Source organism: Acartia tonsa, chromosome 12 (assembly GCF_053477335.1).
Source record: "Acartia tonsa isolate MP-2025a chromosome 12, ASM5347733v1, whole genome shotgun sequence".
Classification (NCBI taxonomy): Eukaryota; Metazoa; Arthropoda; class Copepoda; order Calanoida; family Acartiidae; genus Acartia; species Acartia tonsa.
Window position 1 is genome coordinate 5979620 of NC_137271.1, and position 24227 is coordinate 6003846.

The following is a 24227-nucleotide window of genomic DNA, read 5'->3' on the forward strand; positions in this document are numbered from 1 at the left end:
AACTTTTTGATTTATTTTAAAATCTATTATTGTAACATAGTTTCTTGTTCAGTGGGTTTGGAGATCTTAATGCACACATTGATGAACAGAAAATTATAGACATCTAACTTATGGCATGGTATAATAAATGTTATTGATTATTCAACATAAAACATACATGAATAAATGATTTAGAAAGTACAAAATTATCCAAGCTTTAAGTATGTTGAAGGGTAAGAAATAAATAGTAGACAAAAGATTCTTTTATTGAATTCTAATATCTTCTAAACATTTATGTTAAAACTGCTCAAATTTTAGGAAAGATTTATTTGATGACATATCATTGGTGAAACTAAAGATACCAATTAAACTGAATGATTATGTGAAATTTATTTGTCTTCCTCTTGGTATGTATTTTGAAAATTTAACTTCATTAATCCTAACAAATATAATCATTATTTTTATCTGAAATTTAAAAAAGTGCTTGTAGAGGAATTTAAAAACTGAAAAGCAAAAAAAAATACAATGCTAGGTCTTCCTGATGAGTACAGTAGACTGGGAATAAGAAATTATGAGCAAGATATTGCTGGAATTAGGTATGTTCTTTAAAATTAGGTATGTTCTTTACAAAAAATTTTGTATCAATATTAAATATTTTTTTCTTCTAGAGCCCATGCCATTGGCTGGGGTTTTACTTCAATAAATCGTGATACACAAGGTACATTCATTATATTTTTTGTTAGAAATAATGAATTTTAATTGAATAGATATTTCTTATTGATAGGGACTGCAGGATCTAGATATTCCCATTATATAGAGCAAGTTGTTGACCTTCCTATTCTAAGTGACTCTGAGGTATAAACAAGTTTTGGAAAATAAGATTTTAGTTATTTTGGGTCAAAAACAATATATTTAAATTGTTTTGTGTCACTTGACAATAGTTTTTCAATGACAATGTCAACCAATTATTATGAAGCAATTGTTTTCTTGAATTCATATGATCTACATTTATTCAGTGTGAAAGATACTTTAGAGACAAAAGAATTACATTAAGGTAAGAGTATAATTATAAAAAATTAAGATAACATAATTAAATGACATGAAATAATAAAAATGTAATAAAAGTAGAACATAAATTTGCTATACTTATCTAAGTAAAATTACAAATAATTAGTTTAGTGAGTTTGAAAAAAAGCTCATGCAAAAAGGACTTTGCCTTAATACTGCAAGAATTCCTTTAAAATATCAAAATGCTTAAAGGAACCCTGCAAGTAATACAACACTTTAACTGCTGAAAGACTACTACAAGTAGACCCAATGCCCCAAATTTAAAACCTTCAGCTTCAATAAAAGGTTCAAGGCTTTTAAAAATTACATTTTATCTACAATGAAAATTTTAAAGATTTCCATTGCTTATAAAAGAAATTACAATATTAAATTACGTCACCTAGACACAAAATTATAACCTTATCTTTGTCAGAAACTTAGATTGCCGGTAACAGATTACTTTTTTACAATAAAAACACTACTTTTCATAGTCAATATCTATGAAAACAATCCGGTTTAATTTGCATTTGTAAGCGTAAAATTATAGCAAAAACAAATGAAACTAAAATAAGCTCAGCTGTGATTGGTCGTTGAGCTGATTCAGCCTTCTGATTGGCTGGAAATACTACAGAATTCTTAGTACGATGTAAGTTAAACCTAATTTTTTTAATGATTTTAACTATAAAATAGATATCTTTATTTTAAAAATATAATTAGTTACTGGCAACCTAAATTTATGACAAAAATAAGCTTATAATTTTGTGTCTAGGCTATGTAGTTTAATTTCAAAGTTTTTGACATTAGCAATGAAAATCTTTTGAAATTTTCATGGTACATAAAATGTTGTTTTAAAATGCCTACAACTTTTTTGTTTTTAAAGCTGAAGGCTTTAAATTTGGGGTATTGGATCTACTTGTGGCAGTCTTTCCAGCAGTTAAAGTGTGGTATTTCTTGCTGGATTCCCTTAAAGGGAGTGTGAACGTAAATATTTCTCATCTGATTATCAAATCTTAACATTTACTAAGCACATTTCACTACACTGATCAACCAAAAATGTCCTATTCACAAAAATATCCAGAAATAATGCCTTGATTTTATGGTATTTTGAGAGGGAAAAAGGAAAAAACAGGGAAAATCTGAACGTTTTTGTTTCTTATAATGTTTGTAGGGATATTTAACTTGTTATATATAGTTGAAACAATTTACTTACTGTTAAGGATTTATTTTATGCTATAAAATTGCCAATTCGTTTTTTTATAACGTAGTAATTAGGTAATAAAGACATATTTTAAATTCGTATTATTGACAAAAAAATACCTCACTGTCTACAAAGGGTTGAATCTCATAGGTTATATAAAATAATAATATCCTTATTTATTGTGTTGAACAATAAATAACCCACTTTGGAGAATTAGTTTACACTTTTATCAGACTGTTTATAAAGAAATATTGCGTCTTTATTATTTACAAATTTGTAATTAAAGGTGGGCGAGAGATGGGCCATTTAAAGTTAATTGGATACTAATAAAAAACCTGTTTCTGGCTTTGTTATTGTATTTGGTTTTCAATAAAAAAATATTGCTTATTTTATCAATTTCTAAGTAACTATACATTGGATTAAAGCAAGGATTATGTTAAAAGTTAGCTTAACTGTTAGGAAAAATCTAGAACTATGTGAAAAAGTTTAATTTTAGCTATAATGGGAGAAAAAAGCAATTTAATGCACATTTTATATAATACGGAAAATTTCTTCCTTTCCCCGTACCTTATAAAAATCGTCGGAAAAAGCCGTTTTTTAAGCAAACAAAAGCGCGTTTTGCTCTATCTATTAGATATTATGAATGAGATAATGTTAAGATTTGATATTAAGATGAGAAAAATTTACGTTCACAGTCCCTTTAATAACAACCTAAATTCTACTTCAATGATATGTTGTTAATAGTTTTTCAAATGGAAAGAGATTGTGTGCAGGTGCTGAGCTTGGAAAGGATACATGTGAAGTAATTTTCTTTGTTTTATCTTATAAAAGTTTTATATTTTCTTATATTTAAAGAATGCTTGGATTAAAAATAAATTTTTCCTGTATAAAAAATGATGTACCTAAACCTGATCAGTTTTTAACACTCTGTCTTTCATAAATCTAGGGTGACTCTGGAGGATCTCTTGTTATCAATAAATTTTCATCAACATCAAAAGATCTTACTCCTAACATGGAAAATGCTGTGTGGTAAGGACTTTCAGGGGTGAGGGTGGGGGTGATTACCCCCACAAACAATTTTTTTGGGGGTAAATACCCCCCCCCCTTGAAGTAAAAAATCTCTAAAAAAAAATTTTGGGGGAGGTAAAAAAATGTACTCCAGCCAACAGATTTTAGTGGGTAATTACCCCCCCCCTAGATATACCACACTTTTCTGGGATCTTGCTGAGTCAAGTATCAACTGTTGGGAATATCAAAGGATGACTCCATGCAAAATTTGAGCCGGATCCGGCCAAAACCGGCCGTGAATTTTATGAAAAACCGTTTTTTTCCGGTTTTTAGGGGGTATCTGTAAATCGATTCAGCTGGAGCAAAACCGGTTAGAGGTACAAAAAAATTTACTTCACATGAAATTTAGCCAATGCAATTGCCTACAAAAATGTACTTCATCATCACCTTGATTGGACAACTCTTTCCCCTCCTAAATGTCCATTAAAACCTCGGAAACGGCAAAAATCGCCAAAAATCACGCCTTCGGCGGCAAATAACGGCTAAACGGTAAGCCGGAGGCGAATGAAACATAAATAAAGAAATGTCTGCCTCAAAAAGTTGTTCAACATCAAAGAGATGCTTAAAGTCTCTAAAACGACTCCTTCCCCTCCTTTAAAGGGAAAAACTGAAAAAACGTGATTTTCAAAAGTATGCCCACTTCGTGGGTGTGGGGGGCACTGAACCCGTCACCCCAGGGTCACCAAATATAAAGTCTAGGCGGCCCACAATGCTGAATTTTCACCAAGTGAAAGTCTTGTGTCATTATCTCTTATAAGAAAAAAGTTATTAATTAATTAAAATTTCAAATTGTGATTTTTTGATGGATTTCTTTGATGAAATGACAGGCCGGTCAATTTTTAGGCCATTTTTTGCGGTTTTTGGGCCGTCACGCCCAAACGGTTTGAGATAATCTCACGGGACCTTTTGCCCAACCTAAGTCTGGTTATTTGTAAAGTCTAAGAAAAAAAAATCCCGGATTGGATGAAGCACGACGTCGCTGCGTGCCGTCAAAAATCGCTGGTCGGCTCATTTTGCCCCCTCAAACCCTCACCTCGTGCCATTTTTCTGTGTAAAGATTATAATTATAATCTTTTGCATAAGTCTGTTTTTTTTCCTAGACCTCACAAATAATCAGACTTAGGTTGGGCAAAAGGTCCCGTGAGATTATCTCAAACCGTTTGGGCGTGACGGCCCAAAAACCGCAAAAAATGGCCTAAAAATTGACCGGCCTGTCATTTCATCAAAGAAATCCATCAAAAAATCACAATTTGAAATTTTAATTAATTAATAACTTTTTTCTTATAAGAGATAATGACACAAGACTTTCACTTGGTGAAAATTCAGCATTGTGGGCCGCCTAGACTTTATATTTGGTGACCCTGGGGTGACGGGTTCAGTGCCCCCCACACCCACGAAGTGGGCATACTTTTGAAAATCACGTTTTTTCAGTTTTTCCCCTTAAAGGAGGGGAAGGAGTCGTTTTAGAGACTTTAAGCATCTCTTTGATGTTGAACAACTTGTTGAGGCAGACATTTCTTTATTCATGTTTCATTCGCCTCCGGCTTACCGTTTAGCCGTTATTTGCCGCCGAAGGCGTGATTTTTGGCGATTTTTGCCGTTTCCGAGGTTTTAATGGACATTTAGGAGGGGAAAGAGTTGTCCAATCAAGTTGATGATGAAGTACATTTTTGTAGGCAATTGCATTGGCTAAATTTCATGTGAAGTAAAATTTTTTGTACCTCTAACCGGTTTTGCTCCAGCTGAATCGATTTACAGATACCCCCTAAAAACCGGAAAAAACCGGTTTTTCATAAAATTCACGGCCGGTTTTGGCCGGATCCGGCTCAAATTTTGCATGGAGTCATCCTTTGATATTCCCAACAGTTGATACTTGACTCAGCAAGATCCCAGAAAAGTGTGGTATATCTACCCCCCCCCCCAAGCAAATTTTACCCCCAGGGGGGAAAAAAATTTGAGGCGCGCATCGTGCACCATTTTACTTCCCTTAAAAAATTTTACCCCCCCCGAATAAAAAAGCTTGGATGCCCATGGGTTAGGAACTTTTATTTTGCATTATTTGGTGTTAATAACATAATCCAAACTAACTTACATAAGAAAATCTACAAAATCAAAAACTAAAATTTATTCATGTGTAACATTCAAGAATGAAATTTTACATTTTTTTTGTGTAACCTAGGGTCCAAGTTGGCATAACTAGTTTTGGTTCAGTACATTGTGGAATTGGTTATCCTGGAGTTTACACAAGGTTAATTCATATATTTTAACATTGCATTCATGTACAATTAAAACAATATCAATATTAAAATAGAATTATTATATGTATATTTTATCCATTTTTATTTTCCTAATAATTCTAGGGTATCAAAATATATAGACTGGATAAAAGAAAACCTGAAGTAAAATGATGAACAAGATGATTTTTATTACAGGAAAAACTTGTTAAACAACTAGAAAATGCACTTATATTATATTAAAACAATTACTAATGAATTTTACTATAAAAATGCAATGTATAGGAAGAATACCTCTGCCAACTCTAGATACTTTGTAAAGCTGTAAAGATTTTTTACTTTTTATTGAAATTTAAATACTCATAACAGCCATTTTGTTACCTTTATGTTTACCCATACCAAATATTTAGAAAAACATCTCATTATTATTAATATTCTATTATTTGTTACAATATGATGTTAAATGATATTTTTAATGCTGCATAAATGCAAACTACAGTAATTTTATAAGATATGAATTAGGTTTATGTAAGATAAGATCATAAAAGTGTTTTTTTTGCATATACTTGTTTAGGTCAGTCTAAAACCTAGCAAATAATACAATTTACATTTCAGATAATAAAAATGAAAGAATATTTTATAATTGGACTGGTGCTAATAACATATTCACAGGTATATTTAGACAAAACAAAGTTTATGGAGAAATTCTAATAACATTGTTACTGTTAAAATCATTTAAAATCTTAATATGTAAATTATATAATATCATTTAAACATAACCATGGGTTATAAGTTTTAAAAAAAATACTGTATAAAATTTAGGGACAAAGGGTATGCAATATAAATGAGAAATGCGAGGAGTGTTATGAATTGATAGAAGATTTTCAAAATGGAAGGTAACTATTTACTACATATTTATATACTAGCGGCTAAGGCTCTACCATATAGGAAAGAGTAGCAGTGAAAGAGCATAAAATCTGTCTGGAAACTATATTTCTTTAGAAAACTTTGTTAGGTCAGTGGGCTGCAAGGTCTAAGCAGATAAACTAAAAAACATCTTCATAAACATATATATTGAAATATAAATTGTATTTCCTTAGAACACTGTATGTAAAGAGAATTTTATATTTTAGAATTACAAAAACAGATCTTTTGGACCGTCAGTGCTACAATGGAAACTCAAGGAAAATGAAATAGATAGAATTTAATCATTTAACTGAAATACTAGTAAAACTTTTGATGGTCCAGATGTTGAGTCCATTGAGAGAGTTGCCCTTCAATAGAAATACAATTGTTTATAAATTAATTTTTCTATTATTCAATTATATTTTGAACACTATATTTCCAAATCATTTAAAAATAAAATTTAAACTATTGAATATTTCTACAGACAATTTGCTTGTTGTAAATACAGACCAGAGAAAAAAGTAAGATATCTTCCAGTTTTTATTTCCTTTCATAATTTTCTTTTTTACTACCCTATTATGTTTGTATTTATAGGAATGTGAATATGATGGGGAAAAATGTATGGAGTGTCCCACACTTATAAATGACTTTCGAAATGGAAAGTAGGTTATATTTGAATCATTTAAGTTTTCAATATTTTTTTAATAGAATATATTGTACAGCATGATAATTTTCTGATATTTAGAGTGACTAGATCATTTGTGGAGTCAAAGAAATGTGGTAATTCTAGGTAAAATCATACTAGCTGGCATTATCATTGTGTTCTTGACCATAAGTTGAAAGATTTTTAATTATTATCGAATAATTTTATAAAAAGAACAAACAAAATAATCAAATGTTTTAGATCTACTTTCTGTTGTTCAGAGAATAAAGTAAGTAAAATATTATCTTTCTTTCATTTTTATAACCTTTACAATATGAAAATATTAATATAATTATACAATGGAAAGTCAAATAAAAAAAATAAAGTCAAACGAGAAAATAATATTCTTATAACATGATGTCTACAATTTCAGCTAAAAGCAACCACTCCTACAACTGTAAGTTCGCTTTCTATTACTATTCTATGTTATTATTTTGTTAATCATTTTAGTTGGCATTATAACAATAAGTATAAATGTAATACTTAAAAACTAATTATAAAAAAACTTTTAGTTCACTCAAAGAACCACTCGTAGGACAACTACAAGAGCTACCTCTGTAAGTAGTAAATAAAATAAATAAAGAAGGAAAAATTGAATAAAAAAAGAGAAGAAAACCTTAAATATTTTACTTTGTAAGATCATTTAAATAAAAACCATTTTTTTACTAATATCAATCAATTTTGTATGTGAAGACCCCAAAAAGAAGTTCCAATGTAAGTATGATTTCTTCTCTTTCTTGAGTTTCTGTTTACTATAAATATTATTGCTTATTATTTTCTATGCCATTACATGAGTAAAAAGTATAATTAAATTTGATATAAATCATAAAATCAACAATTTTGTTTTATTATCATAAGCACAGTTTAATTTTTCTTTGATTCAGGACAACCCTGATTCACCATCATACATCCCAAGGTAAAGCTATCCTATAATACAAAGTGTAAGCTTTTTTTGTATGTAGCATTTGATCTCGATAACCGCTGATCCATTAAGGTTTTCCTTGACAGTGAAGCTTGTTTTAGGTCCTAAGATGGTTTTGGACTTTTTCATTTTTTTATAAATAAGTCAGGGTATGGTTTTATCTTTATGCTATTTTTCTGCCCTTCAATATCCCTTTGACTATATAGAGCCCCTAGATGCCAGGGGCGCAACCGCTTGTCTATAATACAAAGTAGAACAATGTATGTCTGTCTGTTTGTACCAAAGGATATCGCTAACAGGCTGAACCGATCAGGTTCCCCTTAACAGGGTAGCTTCCATAGGTCCTAGGAAGGTCTATAACTATTTTGGGGGAGGGTAACACCACCCTCCAAAGAGAAATCACAAAAAGATTGAGAGAAAATATTTTACGTAGAGACTTTAACGCAACATAGAAACTATTAGAAATTATTGAAGACAACATTTAAAGTGCCACTAAAGGCCTCTAGGGGCGTAGTCGCTAGTATTTTACAAAATGATAAGTTTGTTATTTTAATTTATCTGTCCCATAATAAATTATTAATGGGTCAACCTATAGGTCGATATGTGGTACTGAAAAACAAAGAAAAATTGTTGTTGTAAATGTGACATATTTATTGCAGAGTTGAAGATGAAACGTGTGGCCAGCTTTTTGATTCATCTAATATTGTTCGTGAGTATATTTATCATTAGAATATAAATTTTAAATATTCTTATTGTGAATAAATGAAATTTGAAACCCTTTTTTAATATATTATTCATTATTTAGAAGGAAATGATACTAAACCTGGCAGATATCCCTTTATGGCTCTAATAGGTTTATTTATATATTAAGAAATTGACTTTCGAAATTCTTTAAACAAATTAACAGAAGAAGAAATTTAAGTACCTAATAATCTAGATCTTCAGTCAAAATATCCCTCTTTTGAAGTAATTTCATTGGGTTTCATTTTTTGGCCCATAATGATTCATATTTTTTTTAAATTATGATATCATTAAATCTGTTTTAAAAGTTTGATTTTGTGTGCCAAAAAATAGTAAAAAACTATATTTGGTTGAATATATTTTTTGACTGAAGATCTGAGTCATCCTTTACTAAGCAGGCATAATTTAGGTGCTAATAAAAACAACAACATAACATGGAGATGTGGTGGTACTATTATCAATAGGTATAATTTCTTAAGGCATGATTTATGATTATGAAATCTAAAACTCATAAAATTAAAATTACTTTGTAAATTGTATTAAAACAAGGTCATTAGTTCCCATAATTTATCAATAAGTCAAGATGTTGAAGTTCAGTTGTGACCCTAAATCCCAAATGATATTACTGAAATCATACAGAAGGAATGACACTAAGACTTTGCTAATAATAAAGTGACAGTATTGAGAAATGCATGCACTTAAAAGTGTGGCATTATCTTCTTTTATATTTTTTCCATTTTGAAGATTTTTATACCCTCCCGACAGAACTATGACTCCGACAGAGAAGAACTATTTTAGGTTAGGTTAGGTTAGGTTACAGGCTAGGAACCTAAGCGCTGCGGCTAAATAGGCTAGGGAGCCCAGCGCTGCGGCAAGGCAGGTAAGTTTATAGTTCTGTGGGGGGGGGGGGGGGGGGTATAAAAATTTTCAAAATTAAAAAAAATATTTCTAAGAGGATTATACCAAAAGTGTAATTTCAATCAAATCCAAATATTATGATTTTTTTCAGGTGGTATATTTTAACAGCAGCTCATTGTTATTTGGATTACAATTTATCTCAGGTATAATCTTATATCAACAGTGAAATTTGTATACCATTTCAGTGTTTAATTTTAACACTTAGAGTAATATTGCAATAAAGAAGATGTATCTCAAATAAAATATCTATTGTATGAAAAGAAATATTTTAGAATTATTTAAGTTTAATCTATAAACTTCAGGAGATAGTTAATGTTGGTGAATATGATATTGGTGAAGAGGAAGATTGTGTTACTGGAACTCAGAACTGCTTACCTCCAAATCAAATTATATCTGTTCAGGAATTTAGTTATTTATTTTATTTTTTCAATAGAACAGAACACTATTTTTTAGGGGGGGGGGGGTGGGGGTCAGAGGGATTAAAATACTATTTTTGTATTTGTGTTTTATAATTATGGATGCATTGACATGTACCTTCAGATGAAATAGGGGAGGCATGCCTTCACACTTTTATCAAACACTATTATGTAGATTATGTAAGAAAATATATAGGATTTAAACAATAACATATAAAATTGTCTTTCAATTAGCCAAAATTAATAACATGGAATTTATATAAAAATATTTTTCCTCAGGCATCAAAAAAGCTTACAGCTTTATATTTTGAAATTTTGCCTCACTTCAACAGATTGCCAATTGTTTTTGTAATCTTACAGTAAATGTGGAAATACAGCTAGACTAAAATGGACATCATATTTCTAATAAATACTCAAAAACTACTAAATGATTTAGAAAATACAAAATCACCAAAGCTTTAAATATATTAGAGGGTAAGTATTAAATATCAGGCTCATATTATTTAAAGATATAATTAATTATGCATTTCTTTAACATGTGCTGCAAATTTCAGGAAAGGATTGAATGATGACATATCACTGGTAAAATTGAGGACCCCAATTATTCTAAATAGTTATGTGCAATTGATTTGCCTTCCCTTAGGTAAGTAGTTTTAAGTTGTAATTATTGATTTATTTATACATATGTTTTCAATAATAGCAAACATTTACTCTTTAAATGTTTTTATTTTATGTTATCCACTTTGTTGTTATTTTTTTATATTTATAGGCTTTACTACTTATGGATGTTGTATTCCTTGTTTTTAGGTCTTCCTGCAGAATATAGAAGATTGGGAATTAATGATTATGAAAGAGATATTATAGGAGTCAAGTATGTTTCTCTTGCATAACAGATTACCTACTCATTCTATCCTATTACATAAAGTAGTAAAGTTTTTTTTGCCTGAAGCTTAAAATCTCAATAACTACTAAACCTATTTTGACGTACCTTTGAGAGATTCTTCTCCAAGGCCAAGCGATGGTTTTAGGCCATTCTATTCACAAATTTAAGTCTTTGGAAGGATTTAAGCTATTTTCTAGCCCCTCCCTGCCTTTTCAAATACAGAGCCTCTAGTATATATTAGCTTAGTTAAAAAAAAATATTTATAAAATCATCAACCTCTTTAACATATCATGATTGCATATACTGTTTAAAGTTTTTTAACCCTTAACGGTCCAGTTTTTTCTATCTCATATTATGTGTGTGAAAGATAAACAGCCTAAATTGCGTGACGTTTTAAGTACGGGTATGACACATAACTGACAGTTGGATTTTTTTGAATATCTCCATCCTGGCGGGCAGAGGATGCCAGCAAACCTGGCAGGGCAAAAATGTTTTTTTTTGACTAAAACAAAGCATTTTATCTCACCAAAATACTGAATTATCCTCTAGTAGTAAATCCTTATATGAATTATAGGTGTTCAAGTCAATTTCAGGTTCCAGGTATGATCCTGCAGGTCCTGGTCCTCCAGGTCTCCAGAAATCTTTAAAAGGCTCCTTTGGCCGCAATTTTTGACTTAGAGACTTGGAGAGCTGGCAGCTGTTAAGTACAGCTGCGGCCGCTGAAATTTATATTTTGATATTTCTAATATAAAATTTACATAAAGATACATTTTTTAGACAAAAATATTTTTCTTCTAGCTTCAAAAATAAGAAAATTACAGCCGTTTGAAAGTAAAAAAGGACCTAAAACCAAGGTTGTCTAATAAAAGGGTGAAGGAATCGAAAATTGACATTGACTTACTTAGGGACGGAAATTCATTATCAAACAGGGGACATGCGCAAAAAAATTAGCCCTTTAGCTTTAATAGGAACGCCCCCCCCCCCAACCGATTAAGGACTTTTGTATCACTTTGAAAAGTGCGATTTCAGTTACGTCATATACGTTTTTGAAAAGAAAAAGGGAAGGGGGGAAGAAATCTCTTCAAAAGAAATGGGAGAAAAGGGAAGAGATTTTCTTCCCCCCTTCCCTTTTTATATGACGTCACAGGAATCGCACTTTTCAAAAGTGATACAAAATCGGGACAGATTGGGTTGTGTCCCGATTAAGGTGCCGCAAGGGGCCCGACTGTTAAGGGTTAATTATCATGAAATAAGACATTAAAAATTATGAAAACAATTTCAGTTCATTAGCTGACCTCAAAGCTTGCTAGATATGGATATTAATTTAAATGTGATTTTCAAATTATCGTGATTGTATAGATCAAATGTCAATAACCAATAATGGCGTAATCCTCTTAGAAATTTGTTCTTCAATTTTGAAAATTTGAGTATTCCCCCCCCGGATTTCAAAATTGAAAAAAAAATTCTAAGAGGATATTACCCCAATAATATATCTATTATTTATCTAGGGCTCATGCAATTGGTTGGGGTTATACTAATCTAAATTTTACACTCACTGGTAAGTAAAGTTTTAATAATAAAATTTTGTAAATTTTTATTTGAATATATTATTTAACAAATAATCTATCTATATGAATCAGATAATAATGGTACAAGATTTGCCAAAAATATACAACAATTTGTTGACCTATCTATTATAAGAAACACTGAGGTAAAAGAATATTCAGTAATAATAAAAGTATCAGTATAGATGAATATGCATGCGTGCTGTATGTCTAGGAGGTTTCAGTTCATACTAAAGATAATAAAAAATGACCATTTAGTGCTATTTTTGGTAGTTGACCAAATATTAAAGTGGGGTGAATGCCTTGGCCTGTGGACAAGTGTAACCCATGACAATGCAGTTAAATCTTTCAGACAACTGTTATTCAATCTAAGGGTTGTATATCTATAAAATAACATTAATTCTACAATGGGCATTTACATATTCAATTATAAGCTGATGATTCTTTGTGCATTAGTTTAAAATTTAAAGGAATAAGCTTCTACTATGCAGCATTGGTGGGATGAGAAAGGATATATCAACAACCTCTAAAGCAATATATTATAACTTGCTAATAAAAGATTAAAAAACATTTTCTAATATACTAAAATATTTTAGTGTGAAAACAAATTTTCTCGAGAAGGTTTGAGGTACGAATTTTGTTATAAAATTAAAAATATTCACCAAAAATAGCACATGATCTTTTATGTAAGGTTTATAGAGAATCAGTAGTAAAATACTTTGATGATTTAAATCTACAAAACAATTAATTGTCTTCATAATCATTGTAACTTTATTTTGATAGTTTATCTGATGGAAAGAGACTGTGTGCAGGTGGAGGGAATGATGGAAAGGATACATGCAAAGTATGTTTTTTTACTAACAGTGCTAGAAATTAATTTGATTTTATGAACTATATGTACTCTAAATGGTGTTAGAGCTTTGCAGCTTCAGTCACTATTTCAATTGCAGCTCTCAAAAGTCTTTACATAAGGCAATTGGCTTTAGGCACCACCGAATTAAACTAATTCTTAGCTGATCGGCATCACCAGCCACAGAACAATACTCAATGTCAGCCACGAGTCTCAACAATACAACTATTAAGCAACAGCAACCAAATTTTTATTGAGCCAGCCCAAGGCACATTCAGATACGTGACTTGTTATCAGCTGTAGCTGTTGTAATACTTAATTGCAAGTTACAACAGCTTAGATAAACTAAGATTAATTTAAGAAAGTCGATGAGCTTGCAAAAAAGATTTTAGCCAGACTTTGCTAATTATACCTAAAGCCACTCAAAGCTGAAGCTTTGCATGCAGCTGAATTTGATCAAGTTGAATTTAGAGGATTTTTAAATGTTGAGATAGTTCTTCATGTGTTTAGTCAGTTGACTTTTAATCCATAAATTTCTTTGATATTACTTGTATATAATTTAATTTTATGAAATAAAATTTAAGGGTGACTCAGGGGGTCCCCTTGTCATAAATAAGTTTGTGAAAGGAGGCTCTACTTATGGAACTCTAAAACCCGATGAGGAAGGTGGTGTTTGGTAAGATCTTATTAATAACAACAACCTTCGTAACTTACTATTTTTATTTTAAAAAAATACATTATAATCAATTTAATAGCAATTTTCTTATTTTTGTATTTTAGGATACAAGTTGGTTTGACTAGTTTTGGATCAAAAAATTGTGGAGGTGGAAAACCTGGAGTTTATACAAGGTGAAAATAATAAATTATGCTTAACATTAGTATTCTGATAATTTTGTAATTGTTATTAATTATGTTGAAAGTAAATTAAAATAATTAATTATCACAAACCTAAACACTGTTATTTGGCTATGTTAAAGCATCACTCTTTGGTATTAAAGGTTAGATATCTTAAAGTTTTTAATATCTTTCACTTTTTAGAATATCAAGATACATTGATTGGATAAGAGAGAACCTGAAATAAGGTGGGTTTAACTGTATCAACATGGGATTATCTTGAAATAAATGTGAAAAGATCATTGGAAAGCAAATAATTTTTGAAATTTCAATATTAATAATTGAATTCTTTGTTTTGTTTTTAGGATTATGATTAAACTGAAAGAAATTGTTGGAAATTTACAAAAGTCTGGAATTATAACATCTTAAAAGACTAAACATAAACAATAAACATGTTTGTTTAGGCATTAAAATTTATGCTACTTATTAAAAATATCTACTACTTCCTTTAATTTCTTATTGTATAATAATTACGAAAGAAATTTTATGCAATATTTTTTTTTTTATAAATATAATCAAGAAAAATATTTAATCATGTTTATATGCAATATGAATTATTTATAAAAATTGTGTATATTTAACATTATATTTACTTGTTTGATTCGCTGTACTAATAAAGATACTTAATTTTTTTTTTTAATTTGTATTTTTAATTTAAATTAGTGGCGCGCACTTTCAAGTTTTGACTTACGAGTTTTAACACTATCCTTAAAGTGATCGCGAAGCTAATTTTTCAAATTGGATTTTTATTTACTTTTTCTTATTTTTTAAGTAATTTTCATTGAATAATGCCTTAAAAATTCCACTAAGTTAGAAATAAATTAATTAAGGATGCCGAGATCCACTTCTCACGAAAATACCACAACAATCTGTGCACTTATAAGACTAAGAAAAAATCACCCTTTTCTTTGCTTACACATAAAAACAACGAAATTTATACTACAAAAATTTTGTTGTACTACATCTCTTTTGAAATAAATTTTCAAACTTGGTTTACAATTAAATATAAAACCTGCATTAATTTCGTAAAATCAGTTACCAAATATTAATATATCTATGCAGGTACACATATGAAAAATTGTTGAAATCTTCAGAAATTACATGATTTAAGAATAAAATTGGGCAAAAAGAATAAACAAATATTGTTTTTTTATACATATTTAGCAAAATAATTAGCAGTCTTACTAAAGGTTTTCCATAAACAAAAGCAATCTTTTTTTTCTGCCAATTATCGGAAAAGAGTAAAATTTTTCTAAATACCTGCCTACATTTAAACCCTAGATATCCAAATTTTGTTTTTATTTAATTTTTTTTAAAGCCTTAAATTCATATTCCTACAATCAATATACATAAGTTTCAACTAAACATTATTTAAATGAAAAATCCATATAAAATAAACATTCAGGGCCCATTATTTTAAGTAGTTGTCTGTTTCATTCAACAGAGTTGGGGATTTAAAACAAAAAGGTCGTCAATTAAATTAAATCTGGATAACATATAAGTTGATTTTAATTAATTTTTATCCAGTAATATGACTGTTTCATTCACACAGAGTTGGGTCTTTGAAACAAAAAGGTTGTTAATCATTGAAAATCTTGATAACATAGATCATGCTTCTCAAGGACGTCCAAGCATTTTTAATGGGGGGGGGGGGTGGGGGGAAGAATTAAAAATTACAATTTCTGGGATGCCTACAGCACCACCAAGTTCATTTTGGGGGGAGAAATCTTTATGTCATAGAGTTAGTGATGTCTAAGCTTTTTTATTTTAAGGGGGGTAAAAATTAAAAATTTTGGGGATGCCTACCCCTTTATCCTCCACCCCCTAGGACGTCCCTGGTGATATCATGTAAAATCTTGACAAATTGGTTAAACAAGTTTATTAATTTATTGATTTATAATCATACAGATTTTGTTTATAAACCCAACTTAAAGGGTGAGCAAAAAAAAATGCGTAGATTTTTAAAATTCAAATTGCGCGGCTTGTGTTAATAGTAGAAAAATGTTACCCATACCATTAGAACTGATAAGAAGTCTTTTTTTTTTTGAAATATAAGAACGATTCCTCTGCTACGTATAGTTAGGGAGCTACGTGTTAAAATGTCCCAACCGACTTAAAACTTGACTTGCAAGTAAATTTTGGGACATTTTACCACCTAGCTCCTAGATTATTTGTAGCACAGAAACCGTTCTTTTATTTCCAAAAAATACAGTTCATAGCGGTTCTAACAGTATGTGTAACATTTTTCTACCATTAACACAAGCCGCGCAATTTGAATTTTAAAAATCTACGCACGTCTTTTTGCAAGAATTATTGTCTAATTTTTACTAATATACTCGCAAGTCAAGTTTTAAGTCAGTTGGCACATTTTAACAAGTAGCTCCCTAACTATACATAGCAGAGGAATCGTTTTTATATTTCCAAAAAATAGACTTCTTATCGGTTTTATTGGTATGCGTACTATTAACACAAGCCACGCAATTTGAATTTTAAAAATCTACGCATTTTTTTTGCTCACCCTTTATATTAGCCGTTTGCGTTGCCCTCTTTCTTTCTTCGTCCCCTCTCTTACCTGTCATAGTACAAATGGTACCAACGGATTTTGTTAAGTTGAAATATAGAAACCAAACATTTTTGAACATTGTAAAAGTTGCAGTCCCTTCAGTGTATTTTAAGTTATAAGTTTGGACCAATATAGGACAATTTCAATAACTATAATAAGTAAATAATTGTATTTCCATAACTGAAAAGACATGTTATTTTCAGCTCATACCAATAACAAAATTAATTCAGAAGAAAATCACTAAACCTATACGTGTTTTTCAGCTGTCGTTGGGGGGCAACACATCGTAAAATTGACGACCTCTCCATTTCCCCCCAAATATTATTTTACATTTATTTTGCTTGTTGGTTATACCTTATTTCTGTGTTATTTTATTCCCTTTTTTAATTTTAATATTTAATATCTCCGGAACCATCTTTACGTAATTTTGTTTAGTATTAAAATAAAAGCCTTGCTTTAATTATTGTACATCCATATATAACAGATTTATATATAAATTTATTAAAAGAATAGAATTTGTGTGCTCTTTATCCTATTCCATGTTTTGAAGAATAAACTTTAATACAATCAAGTTCTGTGGTGTCCGTACTCTGTCTGTGTGTATGAGTGTGTTTAATTCAACCTGACTGTACTCAAAAAACGCCTATCTTAGAAAACACTTATAGCAAAACCTTTAATTAATTCACATTTTAAAATTTGTTTCTTTTAAATATCATCTATAAATTTTAATTAATTAATTAAATATAATCTAAGCAAGCATTTTACCCCAAAATAAAATAAAACCTTGATATCTGTAAAAACTTTCACAATTGATAATAAAACTTTAAAATCCCCCAATTATGTGGGGGCCTATTCGTATTTTTAGCTCTGCAGTATGATTCAAAAAGAGAGTACAAACACACAGACAAACATCCTGTTACTTTGTTAGTAACAGGATGATTGTGTGTCTGTATATTTGTACCAAAGGATCTTGCTAACTGCTGAACCAATCAGGTTCTTCTTAACATAGTAGATTCTCATAGGTCCCGGGTAGATTTATAACTATTTTGGGGGAGGGTACCACCACCTTCCTAAGAGAAATCACAAGAAATCAAACAAAATTATGTTTCTTGATTTAACAAAGAGCATTCAATGAAACATAAATGTCAAACGCAACATAGACATATTTGAAATATAAAAAAACATTTAAAGTGCCACTAGAGGCCACTAGGGGCGTAGCCACTAGTTTAGAGATAAAAAGCTTGGACTTTATCTTAACAATTTTTAATAAATGAATGTGTCTTTATACAAAATGAATATAAATAAGTCATATCAAAGGGACTGTGAACGTAAATTTTTCTCATCTTAATATCAAATCATAACATTATCTCATTCATAATATCTCACAGATAGAGCAAAACACGCTTTTGTTTGCTTAAAAAACGGCTTTTTTTGACGATTTTTATAAGGTACGGGGAAAGGAAGAAATTTTCCGTATTATATAAAATGTGCGTTAAATTGCTTTTTTCTCCCATTATAGCTAAAATTAAACTTTTTCACATAGTTCTAGATTTTTCCTAACAGTTAAGCTGACTTTTAACATAATCCTTGCTTTAATCCAATGTATAGTTACTTAGAAATTGATAAAATAAGCAATATTTTTTTATTGAAAACCAAATACAATAACAAAGCCAGAAACAGGTTTTTTATTAGTATCCAATTAACTTTAAATGGCCCATCTCTTGCCCACCTTTAATTACAAATTTGTAAATAATAAAGACGCAATATTTCTTTCTAAACAGTCTGATAAAAGTGTAAACTAATTCTCCAAAGTGGGTTATTTATTGTTCAACACAATAAAAAAGGATATTATTATTTTATATAACCTATGAGATTCAACCCTTTGTAGACAGTAAGGTATTTTTTTGTCAATAATAATTTAATAATTAATAATTTAAAATATGTCTTTATTACCTAATTACTACGTTATAAAAAAACGAATTGGCAATTTTATAGCATAAAATAAATCCTTAACAGTAATTAAATTGTTTCAACTATATATGACAAGTTAAATATCCCTACAAACATTATAAGAAACAAAAACGTTCAGATTTTCCCTGTTTTTTCCTTTTTCCCTCTCAAAATACCATAAAATCAAGGCATTATTTCTGGATATTTTTGTGAATAGGACATTTTTGGTTGATCAGTGTAGTGAAATGTGCTTAGTAAATGTTAAGATTTGATAATCAGATGAGAAATTTTTACGTTCACACTCCCTTTAATGATATCAAAATATATTCTTATTAATATATTGATTGCTAGATATAAAACAATGCTTTGCTTTTTAAAATGTTTTTTTTAGAAAAGCATATTCTGAGATGGGGCTGTAGCACTTACACATCCAGCAAATTTACAGTTGATGTATTTTTGGCAAAATGTTTTTTTACTTTTTCTCATGCCATAAATACATCCAACACTGGCATTTACACATCCATACTTTTTCAATTATATGTCATAAATACATCCAACACTGGCATTTACACATCCATACTTTTTCGATAATATGTCATAAATACATCCAACACTGGCAAATACACATCTAGATTAATTTATATGAATATTTATTTACAATTAATTATATTTTGTACAGTATGTATAGGTCTTAAACTTTTTACCCTATTTTAGTTACTCTCCTCTATTTACTTCCCTTTTTCTCAAGATGCTCCCTACAAAACATCAATACATTACCGCAGGTGGTCAAATTATTGCTATATAATATTATAATTTAGATATTTATTGTTAGTTCATTGTTTTATTATGGCAGAGCCAGAGGCTATTTTTTTGTGACTGAGAACCTCAAATTATTAGGTAAAAGTTCACTACATTTTTATGTTTAATATATATTTGTATATATATAAATATGTAAAATGTATGTATATATCAAAACAGTTGGGGGTTATAAACAATTACATTAGATCTTGTTATCGATTTAAAATATATAATATTGGGATTAAAATAATTGTAATTTACGTTTTGTATTTCAATTAATATATACATTATATATGTATATATCAAAACAGTTGGGGGTTATAAACAATTACATTAGATCTTGTTATTTATTTGTAAAATATATATTATTCATTTGCAAATTGTAAATTGCGTTTTGTTTTTTTAGTATTTCAACTGTGCATATAATGAGTGATGGGAGATTACATCTACCTAGCCCTGCTGAATCAAAAGTCATCGAGACCAAATTTCCCATCCGGGAAGCTATAGAATCCGATCCGCTCTCCATCACCCAAGTTTACGAAGCCTGTGTCGCGACCACACTGAATTCTATCAGAACATCTGGTGAGTATTTTCATTTTATATGTAGCGAAGCTACTTTGTATAAAATAGGAATAAAATATGTAGATATAGGATATATAATCGAGTATTCTCTTCATAAATGTATCGACGCTTCTTAAAAAAGAGAATATTTAATTGGTATAAAATAAGGTTTAGGGTTTATAATCAAATTCAATAAACAATAAAAACTAACCTTTTTTATTTATTAAGGTGATTTAACAATAGAAGTACAGGGATTCAAGGGACAGGACCTCCAAGACCCCTCAATCAATATGGAAATGGGGATATGTCGGACTTGTTGGTTGATAATTTTGGTAGACCAATATATAGAATTGTGACAAGGTCAAGATCGTCACAACAATCAATCACATAATGTTTTTTTTTTATTTTAACCTGACAAATATATTTTAATTTAAATCTTTAAAATGCTTTTTATTTTAACCTGACAAATATTTATAACTCAAATAATATACAAGTGTGTTTTCTTATTATTTTGTGTTTAATTGCTATGGATGTATAAATGCCAGTGTTGGATGTATTTATGACATGTAAATGAAAAAGTATGGATGTGTAAATGCCAGTGTCGGATGTATTTTTGACATATGTATAAAAATATGGGATGTGTTTTTGCCAGTGTTGGATGTATTTATGGCATGAGAATCGTTTTTACCGTCATTTATACAGTAAAAATTCAGTTTGTCATAAATACATCCAATGCACTGGCAAAAACACATCCACTGTAAATTTGCTGGATGTGTAAATGGCAGTCCCCCTCTGAGATATGCATTTTTTGAGATAGGCCTTAAATAAGATGATACATTATTGATGGTCCCGAGAATAGCTTAATTTTATAGTTTCAATTATAATATTATCAATTGCCTGTATTTATCCTGTTATATTACATTTTATCATACATATACAAAGCAATTAACTGATTTCAAATGATTTTTAACGTCACATATCTAAAGCTATGTAGATATGTAAATATTTATATAAATTTATATAATATTCTTTACCATATATGGCTTTATTTCTGTGACCATCGGAAGAAAATTTTTAATCTATCCGTAGATTACAATTTCAACATTTTTTGGTTAGTTTAATAGGGTATGTAACAAAAGCTTTTATTTTACTATAAATTTGCAAGTAAACTTCAACTAAAAGATTTATATTTGTCGATTTTGATAGGTTTTTAGATATGTATAATAAAACACAAAATACAACGATGTTTTCAAGGGAATAAATTCGTTTTTTTAAAGTTTGATTTATTTTTAAATGGGAAGTATTTAAGACTTAATTCTCAAAATAGTACTCTTAAAAAACATTAATCAGTGACATATATCAACTTTTTTCCAGCTTCGTGAACACTTTAAACCAAAACCCATTGGGTTATAGGTGGCTGTGATCTTGAGGAGTGTTTATTTCAAGTCATTTTTAAGTTAGGAAGCGTGAATAAACTCGTAATACAGGTGTATACCCTTTATATATAGGGTGTTTTCTTTTAATAGGACAAAAGTATTGCTCAATATAACTCACTTTCCATTGACAGAAATTAATAATCTATATCTTATTTTCATCATTGGGTTGGGGAGTTTTATATAAGAAAAAAATATTTAGCGATTTTCAACAAAGAATATCCTAAAAACCGGGTTTTCCATATCATATGATTCGGGGAATATTAATGAACCATATTCCAAGCTTATTGTTTTGACTAAATAACTTTAAATGCTTCTAGCTCGTAAACGGCTGGCAGCAAATTCGGAGTACGCATGTCATTAAAACCATAATTTAAAGATGTAAAATAAATCTGTAATAATTAATCACAAAAAAATCACAGAAATTGCACAGCACACAAAAACGCGCAAAAAATTTTAACAAAATTGCGAATTTTGTTTGCTGTGCCATTCCTTTTAAATTTTAGTTCTTGACTATTTCTTGTTTCTATTAGATTTTTAAATTCCATTTCTAATGAAATGTGTACAGAAACTGTGCTGTCAGCCGTTTGGGAGCTAGCTGCATTTAAAATTATTTAGTCAGAATAAAAGCCTTAGAATTTTGTTTTGGTTCATTAATATTCTCAGAATCATATGCTATGGAAAAACCGGTTGTTAGGGTATGATTTGTTTAAAAGTTCGAAATATTTTTTTTTCATATACAAAACTCCCCAAGCCAATGAAGAAAATAAGATATTGATTACTAATTTCTGTCAATGGTAAATTGGTTGAATTAAGCAATACTTTTGTCCTATTAAAGGAACCATGCAAGAAATATACCGCTTTAACTGCTAAAAGACTGCCACGAGTAGATACAAAACCCAAGTTTCATTGCTAATAATAGAATTTTCATTATTTAAATACGTCGCCTAGAAAGAAAATTATAAGCTTATTTTTGGCAGAAACTTATGAAATAACAGTAACTGATAACATTTTTACAATAAAAACACTTTTCTTTATAGTCAAAATTATTTTTAAAAATCAGTTTAATTTGCGTTGTATTGAGAGTACTGTAGCGCGAGAATGCCAGCCTCTAGGATTTCCAGTTAATCAGAAGTCTGAGTCTAGGCTAAGTCCGCTGAACAACCAATCACAGCTGAGCATCTGTATTACTTACATTAGCTTAATTTTTTTCCCGCTATGATTTTACGCTTTCAAACGCAATTTAAACCGAATTTTTTAAAGACATTTTGACTATAAAATGGGATGTTTTTATTGTATAAATATTATCAGTTACGAACCCAGTAAAAGTGTCTGACTATGACGTCAGAAAACATTATTAATTAACCAATGAGAGACCGCTATATATTTTACCATTGGTCAATTACAGTGAATACTGGCTTCTCATTGGTTAATTGTTATTTTTTTCTGACGTCATAGTTCGACACTTTTACGAGGTTCATCGGTTACTGACAGTCTATGTCAGTGGCGTGCGAAGCACTTTGTCTAGGGGTGGGGGGGGGCATTTTGATTATATATACTAATTTTAAATAAGGGCGTTTTAAGGGGTGGGATTATGGGCCTTCTAGTTCTTGTCCCTTCTTCCCCATTCCTTCCCTCATCCCTATTTCCCATTTATATCCAACATCTCTTCCCCCGCCCATCTCTTCTCCCCCATCCCTTCTCCCCACCATGCAATGCTCGAAGGGAAGGGAACTAGAAAGCATCTTCGAACCTTCCCCCCCACCACAAAACATTTTTTATGGGTGGAAGGGGATGTTATAAAATCTCAGCAGGAAGGATGAATAACCCCATTAAAATTTTTTTTTGGGGGGGGGGAGATAAAATACTCATTTTGGAAATAATTTACCAAAAAATAACCTGATATGTAAAACTGATTTTAAATATTTCTTTATTGTATGACAACAAGGATGACAACATCTTTAAGTAGCAAAGCACAAAAAATCATTAATAAGAATACAGACAAGTAGATTTAAAGAGCATCTGTTGAAATAAATATACATATATTTTAGGTAGAAAAAGTCAAAAATCCTTTTTCCTGTATGTTGTGTGATGACAGTCAAAGTAAATTACATACTGGATGCTCGAAACAGCGAGAAATTTTAATTCTTTTAATATTAAAATCCACAAAAAAATCTATCGTACCATAAAAACCAAAGATATAAGGAACTATGTAAAAAATAAAAAAAAGGGAGGGAGGGGTTTTTGGGCTATTTATTACACTAGTCCCCAATATTTCATATAAAATTTTCTTATTTGTTGGCTCAACAACTTTGGGGACTTTAATGGAATTTTGATTGGTTGGTTAATTAAGTCAATTTCCATACATTTCATCCACTAATTGTAATCTATATAAGGGGTAATTTTGTGTATCATCATTGGGGATGTACAAAATTTCTTTGGTAAAAAGTTTATATTATACAAATTAAAATACTTCCTATTACCTGGTTTGTTTGGTGAAAAAAGATTATAACCTAATTTCTACACTAATTAAAAAATTTGGTAAGGTTAAAAGAATAGTAACTGTCTGTTTGGCGCAATCATTTTGAAATGTCTGTA

General features: G+C 29.9%; 2 protein-coding genes and 1 long non-coding RNA gene across 4 annotated transcripts; all 3 read left to right on the forward strand.

Moving 5' to 3' along the window:
• The first annotated feature begins 2 nt into the window (after positions 1-2).
• On the forward strand, positions 3-6151 carry LOC145334016 (CLIP domain-containing serine protease B10-like). Its single transcript, XM_080179293.1, has 10 exons — positions 3-118; positions 298-386; positions 512-575; positions 648-697; positions 764-834; positions 996-1033; positions 2969-3026; positions 3171-3253; positions 5472-5540; positions 5653-6151. Exons 1-10 carry the CDS (start codon positions 111-113, stop codon positions 5693-5695), a joined length of 573 nt encoding a protein of 190 aa, XP_080035419.1. The 5' UTR covers positions 3-110; the 3' UTR covers positions 5696-6151.
• LOC145334015 (phenoloxidase-activating factor 3-like) lies at positions 6146-14935 on the forward strand. 2 transcript variants are annotated; one of them, XM_080179291.1, is made up of 27 exons: positions 6146-6198; positions 6349-6422; positions 6660-6708; positions 6915-6953; positions 7027-7094; positions 7178-7222; positions 7337-7364; positions 7509-7532; positions 7648-7692; positions 7829-7849; positions 8020-8051; positions 8717-8766; positions 8863-8910; positions 9208-9262; positions 9808-9859; positions 10019-10115; positions 10567-10606; positions 10687-10775; positions 10940-11003; positions 12524-12573; positions 12656-12726; positions 13177-13208; positions 13364-13424; positions 14015-14106; positions 14211-14279; positions 14469-14512; positions 14630-14935. In XM_080179291.1, exons 1-26 carry the CDS (start codon positions 6151-6153, stop codon positions 14509-14511), a joined length of 1386 nt encoding a protein of 461 aa, XP_080035417.1. In that variant the 5' UTR covers positions 6146-6150; the 3' UTR covers position 14512; positions 14630-14935. The 2 variants fall into 2 exon arrangements, with proteins under 2 accessions (XP_080035417.1, XP_080035418.1); XM_080179292.1 differs by lacking the exon at positions 7509-7532.
• Positions 14936-19803: 4868 nt separating this feature from the next.
• Positions 19804-20700, forward strand: LOC145334462 (uncharacterized). Its single transcript, XR_013884829.1, has 2 exons — positions 19804-20217; positions 20425-20700. It is a non-coding gene; the product is annotated as an uncharacterized LOC145334462 (long non-coding RNA).
• Positions 20701-24227: the final 3527 nt, after the last annotated feature.

What these genes read in the sequence shown, in the direction of transcription:
- LOC145334016 (XM_080179293.1), top strand. An exon ending in ATTTATTTGTCTTCCTCTTG is followed by an intron (nt 387 to 511) that starts GTATGTATTTTG and finishes ATACAATGCTAG; the next exon opens with GTCTTCCTGATGAGTACAGT. An exon ending in TTGGAAAGGATACATGTGAA is followed by an intron (nt 3,027 to 3,170) that starts GTAATTTTCTTT and finishes TCATAAATCTAG; the next exon opens with GGTGACTCTGGAGGATCTCT.
- LOC145334015 (XM_080179291.1), top strand. Translation starts at nt 6,151, where the DNA reads ATGAAAGAATATTTTATAATTGGACTGGTGCTAATAACATATTCACAG. An exon ending in AATACAGACCAGAGAAAAAA is followed by an intron (nt 6,954 to 7,026) that starts GTAAGATATCTT and finishes TTGTATTTATAG; the next exon opens with GAATGTGAATATGATGGGGA. An exon ending in TCCCTTTATGGCTCTAATAG is followed by an intron (nt 8,911 to 9,207) that starts GTTTATTTATAT and finishes GGCATAATTTAG; the next exon opens with GTGCTAATAAAAACAACAAC.